This window comes from Scardinius erythrophthalmus, assembly GCF_964197995.2.
Source record: "Scardinius erythrophthalmus genome assembly, chromosome: 24".
Classification (NCBI taxonomy): Eukaryota; Metazoa; Chordata; class Actinopteri; order Cypriniformes; family Leuciscidae; genus Scardinius; species Scardinius erythrophthalmus.
In genome coordinates, this window is record NC_138244.1 from 5,679,579 (window position 1) to 5,687,098 (window position 7,520).

General features: G+C 34.5%; 1 protein-coding gene across 3 annotated transcripts; it reads left to right on the forward strand.

The window, feature by feature from the left end:
• Positions 1-2,162: 2,162 nt before the first annotated feature.
• ccdc34 (coiled-coil domain containing 34) lies at positions 2,163-5,896 on the forward strand. Of its 3 annotated transcripts, none has more exons than XM_081355947.1 (7): positions 2,163-2,299; positions 3,040-3,289; positions 3,360-3,489; positions 4,091-4,198; positions 4,991-5,149; positions 5,229-5,358; positions 5,503-5,896. In XM_081355947.1, the coding sequence occupies exons 2-7, from the start codon at positions 3,048-3,050 to the stop codon at positions 5,703-5,705; spliced, it is 972 nt and encodes a 323-aa protein (XP_081212073.1). In that variant the 5' UTR covers positions 2,163-2,299; positions 3,040-3,047; the 3' UTR covers positions 5,706-5,896. The 3 variants fall into 3 exon arrangements, with proteins under 3 accessions (XP_081212073.1, XP_081212074.1, XP_081212072.1); XM_081355948.1 differs by having other exon boundaries at positions 2,205-2,527; XM_081355946.1 differs by having other exon boundaries at positions 2,214-2,510.
• The last annotated feature ends 1,624 nt before the right edge of the window (positions 5,897-7,520 follow it).

Sequence of the window (7,520 nt, forward strand, 5' to 3'; positions counted from 1 at the left end):
TGTTTATCATGATTTTTAAAGTTTTGACATCAGGAATATTTTTTTCAAAATAAAATTACAATATACAGTATGAATCCCCTGTGACAACCTACCCTAACCTGACTTTTATGATAACAATTCAATTTGGCAATTCGAATCAGGCTTTTGACTCAAGGCCCTTTAACTTTCCTATGTGACAACTAGCCCCGGTGTCCTCTATGATAGCCTAAAGTATCAAAGTACCATCACTGTATTTTTTAAATCTTAAACCATCTTCTGCATTGTCTTGCATCTGTATAATAGCCTAGTTTTGCACCTTTTTAGAGTGACGCTATCAAATATAATTAAGTTAATGGATAAACAGACACCTCAGACAGGATTAGATTAAGTGGGTTGCTGGTTAATCCCGTTTTGACGAAAAATATGAGCTGATTATGTTGAGATTATTATTAGAGTTTGACCTTCTGGGAACAATAACATTGTTGTTATATAAAGGTACAAGGTCTCTCTCTCTCTCTCTCTCTCTCTCTCTCTCTCTCTCTCTCTCTCTCTCTCTCTCTAAATCTATGTTGTGTTTCACATCTGTCATAATGTATCCAGCATTACCAGAGAGAACAGAATAGAGAAGAGGATATTAAAATAACTTGGAATTGAATAAACTGGAGACTTTAATATCAATGATACTAAAACGCACCAGTCCAGTCAATCGTGCATAAATCGTGTTCCTCTTTATACTGAATGTGAGAGGAAAATGTTAAGATAGATTGTTCTGGCTCGTTACATCATTGAGCTAGAGTAAAAATGTGAAATATTATCATGGTGAAGTTTGTTAACTCACATGACTCTGATGTTGCTGCATTTGAGTGCATAACCAGCTCATATTTCCTTTCCGAGACAATGTTTTTATAGCTCAGATGATTTAATAGAGACCTCATTTTTCTCTTAGTGAAGTATCAAATGTCTCCTGAATGTCTTGGGAGTCAATAGTTGACATACAGTTAGAGTATAGAGCTATAAAATTAATACGGATAGCAGCACGGATCATTTAATTTTCTCTATACATGTGAGATTACTGGAGCCGTTTTCTCAGGAGATACAGAAAATTGAGCAAAAGCCTCCATTTGTTCTCATTCGTCTAAAAAAGCGATATATCACAGAGATCTCATTTGTGATTTTTCTGTCCTGTGGTTTGAAACGTTCCTCATACTCTCACACAATAGTTGTGGAGGCGATTTGTATGGGGGTTTTTGTGTGAGTAATTTTTTATAATTATTTTAATATTATTATAAAAATATGAATTTTAAAATTAGCATATAAAGGAAGTATATAAAATACTACCATGGTGTATACATAATGTTAAATATGTAATTAATTTTAATCAGGCTACGTTAATAATGTCGCAATGCAAAAACAAATTTTACGAAATTAAAAAAATGTATATATGTATATATATATATATGTATATATACAGTATATATAGGCTATATAAGGAAGGGTATATAGCCGTATCATAACTAAAACTAAAACAATAAACATATTTAAATTCTGCTAGTTGCCAGGTCAACATTTTAGTTTAAGTTAAAATATTAAAAAATCATTTAAATAAAAATGACAAAAATACACAACAAAATGACTAAAACTTTAACTAAAATTGAAGTGAAAAACAGAAAATATAAAAATGATATCTAGCCCAATTCAAAATATTAACAAATATATATATATATATATAAAAAAAATTATATCACAAACATTAGCTATGTGATATAAAAGTCGACGAAACGCTATTGGCTATTTTTAAAAGGGGGAGGAGCTGTTAGATATGCTCCCGCCCTGTCTTCCTGTTTCAGTGGAAATTATGTAAATGATGTAAATTATTTTACTTGAAAAAAAATTATGCAATGATCATTACATAATGATGTAAATTAAATTTAAATTTATGTGTTTCCCTTTTGAAGTATGAAGTATTGTCCTTGTCCATCTGACTTTTATCTCTTTTTCTTTATTTTTTTATATTTTTTTATTTTTTACATAATCATGTATTAACTGTTGTTATTCTGAAGACAACGATAAATGAACAATGAAAGTGTAAAGCTTGTCTGACGCTGTCGCTGTCGCCTCGTTGCTAGGAAACAAGGCTTCCGTACCAGCGTGCTTGGTTACAGCTGCTCAACCAATCGTTTTTCACGGTTAGTATGACTGACATGTCAAAGGGGCGGGTTCAAGGTGAAGGAGGCGGGGCTAGATGGAGGAAGACGCTCGAGCACATCAAGCAAAACAAAAGCGATCCAACGAAATATTTCGCGATTAAACTGACCATATGGTGAGTTAGTTAAAGTGGTTATACACTTATTTATCCATTTTAAGAGCAGTTTAAACGTATTGTCGAAACGTGCAGCTGTGATTTAAACAGAGTGAACAGAAAGTTCGTTTTAATCAGTTTAGTGGCCTTGAAGCGTGCTCTTGCAAAATGTCTTCAGTCCGAAACAAAAACTACATGATATAGCAACGTTGCTTTTGAACATGGTATTGAGGTAATAGTATGTGTTTGGTATGTATCATGTTTTTTAAAAAATACGTTACAACGTGTTTTTCAATCTTTAAGCGATTCAAATATGACCATCCTGCCAAATTTGAAAAGGCACCTAAGTATTCATGCATGAAGACCCAATCTATATTAATTAAATATTTAAATTATATACTATACTAGTTTGAAGTATTATTTGGAAAATATTTACTATTTGCTAAGTTACATTGTTTTTTTTTTCTGTACTCACGATATAGTACTGTACTGTAAAATATATTCATTTATTTAAATAAAATGTTGTATTGTTTACTTATCTAATATCATTTGAACCTAATTTTTATTTATTTTAATTAATTAATTTATTGTAATACAATTGTTTAATATTATTCTTTTTTTTATTTTCAGATTAAGTTCGAAAACCCTTGCATTAGACCACAATAGCAGTACATAAATTGCAATGCACTATGGTGTTACCATAGTACTTTCTTGTAGGGATCTCCTGGTTGCGTTCAACACGTATTTCTCTGTATCCTCAGGTTTGCTGATGATGTCGTCGGCCTTTCCATCCTCTTCCTCCAAGAGTCGGACCTCCACCCCGCTGAAATCCAGAAGCAGCGTCCCGCAGCGCAGCAGAAGTGTGGAGTCCACCGGAGACTCGACGTCCTCTCTGCTGTCTCCCATCTATCACGACAGCTTCGAGCTTTCAGACGAGGAACCAGAGCCAGATCAGCCTCAGCGCGTTCACAACATCACCGTCACGTTAGCTGAAGATGTCTCTCCCTCCAGGTGAGCGCTTGTTGAGTTACACATGTATCATGTAAAATCATGTATCATGCAAAACCGGACATGCTTTCAGGGATGAGGTGGACACAACAGGCCTGGAAGACAGATCTTTCAGTGGGAACTTCAGACTGAGTGCCTGGGAGCAGTGGATTGTGGAGAAAGCCAAAGAGGAGCGTGTCAGAAAACAACAGAAAGCTATGGAGGTACATGACAAAAAACATTATTTGTAGTTATGGGGATATTTTATGTTAATACTACAGTTTTCAGCAGTGTTTTTTTAGTGTCATGGACATTTTTATTTTATATACACCACTGTTCAAAAGTTTGTGTTTTGGAAGAAATGAATACGCAATGACACATTAAATTGATCAAAAGTGAGAGTTAAGACATTTATAATGTTACAAAACATTTCTATTTCAAATAAACACTGTTCTTTTTATCAAAGAATCCTAAAAAAAAAATGTTTCATCAAAAATAAGCAGCACAACTGTTTTCAACATTGGTAATAATCAGAAATGTTGATAAAATCAGCATATTACATTGATTTCTGAAGGATCATGTGACACTGAAGACTGGAGTAATGATGCTGAAAACTCAGCATATTTTATCACAGGAATAAATTACATTTGACAATATATTCACAGAAATTTTAAATTGTAATAATATTTCACTGTTACTGTTTTTTTTATCAAATAAATGCAGCTTTGGTGAGCAGAAGAGACTGTGAATAGTTTTCGTCATAGCTATAGTAGTGTGTGATAATAACCCTGGTCCGACAAGCGTTCATTAAGGTCTATATTTCAGGAGCTCACGCTGAAGGAAAAAGCGGAAGAGCAGAAGAAAGAAAAGCAGAAGAAAAAAGTCGCCTGTGATTGCAAAATTCAAGAGTGGCTGCGAATGAAACGAGAGCAGGTAACGCTCTCTGAAACTCCAATATTGCTAGGATTCATTTGAGTTTGTGTCATCGCGTTTCTATGGAAGCTTGTTTCCGCCACTGAATAATAAATAAATAATAATAATTGCGACTTTTTATCTCACAATTCTGACTTTTTTCTCACAATTGCGAGATATGAAGTCAGAATTCTGAGAAATAAAGTCGCAATTGCGAGATATAAAGTCGCAATTGCGAGATATAAAGTCGCAATTGCGAGATATAAAGTCGCAATTGCGAGATATAAAGTCGCAATTGCGAGATATAAAGTCGCAATTGCGAGATATAAAGTCGCAATTCTGAGAAATAAAGTCGCAATTCTGAGAAATAAAGTCGCAATTGCGAGATATTAAGTCGCAATTGCGTGATATAAAGTCGCAATTGCGTGATATAAAGTCAGAATTGCAAGATATAAAGTCGCAATTGAATTGTGAGATATAAACTTTTCTGAGGTAAAAAAAAAAAGTCTGTCTTTTTTTCCCCTTAGAATTGGACTTTATATCTCACAATTGAATTGAATCAGAATTGCAAGATATAAACTCGCAATTATATGTTATAAAGTCAGAATTGCGAGAAAAAAAATCAAAATTCTGACTTTATAACACGCAATTGCGACTTTATTTCACGTAATTCTGACTTTATATCTCGCAATTCTGAGATAAAAAGTCGCAATTATTATTATTTGTTTATTATTCGGTGGCGGAAACAAGCTTCTATACGTTTCAGAATGGGGACTGGTCTCCTCCTCACGCTTTCACTGTTTCTGTCCTCAGGAAAAGAAAGAGAGAGAGTCCAAAGAGTTTCAGAAAAGCAAAGAACAGCTTCTGGAGGAGAAAAGACGTGCCGAGATTGAAGAGAAAGCCCAGGAGAAATATAAGCAGTGGATGCGGAAGAAGAAGCAAGAAGAAGCAGAGAGAAAGCTAAAAGAGAAGGTGTGATTTATAGAAAACATTATTCCCGTTGAACTTCATGAGGGTGTGTAGATGACAGAGTGAACAATCTCTTTAAAAGGAGGAAGCAGCCAGAAGAGAAGCGGAAGAGAGGGAGCGCAAAGAAAAGGCGGAGGAAAGCTTTAAAGAATGGCTTGACGGTGTAAAAACGAAAGGAAAACTGAGCCGACGATCATCAGCATCCTCAGCCGGTGAGTGAACTTGATGCATCCAAACCTTTTAAACTGGTACACACTGAAAAATATGTGAAACTCCCTACATATCCCAATATAAATATCCATAAAAAGACCCAGATTCAAAGCCAAGCTTTAAAGTGTTAATGTTATCACTTTCAGGCAACTATAACAATGTGAACTATCCCGCTCCGAGCTTCGTCAACCCCATTCCCTGGAAACCCATTCACGTCCCTCAGGAAGACAGAACGCCCAGGAAAAGCTCTGCGCGTAAGAGAACGGCAGGAGCGGCGAAGAGCCGGTCGAGCCGCTGTCTCACACACACCCCTAGAGACACCGTCGGGTTGGCTTGTAAGAGACGGTGACACTGACCTCTGCTGGTCTTAGTCCAGTATGAACTCTGAAGTCTTGCTGCGTTTTTGTCTAGCAAGTGTTTTCCAGCTTTAAATACTCGCTTTTCATGCGATGGAATTATGAATTTGACTTGTATATTTTTTGGTTGAATGTTAGCTAAAGATGATTTTTCTTGTTCAAATTAAAGATATTTGGAAATACAGTAATTTTTCCCAAATATTATTTGTGTTAAATGGTTTTGTACACACATTTCAGCGAATCCATCTGTTAAAAGAGCTCTTTGTCAAACACTAATGTTCAAAGGTTTGGGGCCAGGAAGATTTTTAATGTTTTTGAAAGGAGTCTCTTCTGCTCACCAAGGCTGTATTAATTTGATCAAAAACACAGTAAAATTGTGAAATATTATTACAATTTAAAATAAATGTTTTCTATTTGAATATATGATAAAGTGTAATTTATTCCTGTGATCAAAGCTGAATTTTCAGCATCATTACTCCAGTCTTCAGTGTCACATGATCCTTCAGAAATCATTCTAATATGATGTGATTTCTGATTATTAATGTTAAAAATATTTTTTCTTTGATGAATAGAAAGTTCAAAACAGCATTTATTTGAAATGGAAATATTTTGTAACAATATAAATACCTTCATTCAATTGAATGCATCCTTCATTAAAAAAATATTAATTAATCTACAGCTATTGTAAATGACAATTCCTTATGTATACAAGTATAGGGAATTGTCATTAGCATATTTGTATTATACTTATTAAATGACTACGTAGAATATTTGAGCTTAAATGGAGTAGATCGACTTAAAAAATGAACTGACCAATTATCAATTAATGTATTAATTAAAAAAATATAACTTTCCAAACATGTAAAAAAAATTCATTCCTAAATATTTTTTTATTCTTAAATATTTAAAATATGAGAAAATAATGGTAATAATAAATAAACTTTTTTTTTTTTTTTTTTTTTTTTTTTTTTACAAAATTCATTAACCATTTAAAATGGAGGTTTTACTAAAATGTTTGTTTTTAGTGTATAGAAATACATTAAAACCCTAAAAAATGCCACAAACTTTTCCTTTAATAAATGTACAAAATACAATGTAAATGTCTATACATTTGCACTTGATGATGTGCATGATTTCCGAGACAATCAGCGTTTGTGACTGCCGTGGTGTGGTTTCACAAAAACCTTCTTCTGAGTTGAACAGGAGTCGTCATTAACTGGCTTATCTGCATTTCCCGAGTCAGCTTGTGACCAGACACAAAGACCTCTGACCCCTGGACCGGGCCGAGAGCCAAACGCAGCCCTCGCACAGATGTGTGTATTGTCCGCCTTGGAGTTCTTTCAGCTAATGACGTGTGTGAGTGGGTGTGTGTGTGTGTGTGTGAGTGTGTGCATGTGTTCACAATACTGTACATTTCATCCCTTCACATTCTCATAAACACACGTTACTGGACCAGAGACACTGTAAGTGCCACTAAATATTCTTTAAGTTGATTGGTCTAATGTAAAACTGATTTCCCTTTGACTATTGCTAGTTGAGTCATACTAGTCCTTAAGACTATGTTTATGCATGTTGTGACCCACATGTTGTTTGTTATGGATATGGCAATTCTCAAAACTATCACTAGCTGTGATAGTGTGCATTAGAGCAAGTGAGTTATGTGTTTATATCCTGTTCTGCTGAGCAAAGGTCACCTTTCAAGACAGCAGTGCTGCTTTGCATTTGTTTTGTTGCACTTTTTAAGTCAATCAGGTTAAGAAATATTACAGGTTTTCTCGTATGTACAGCTTGAACTATGCATGTTTCTC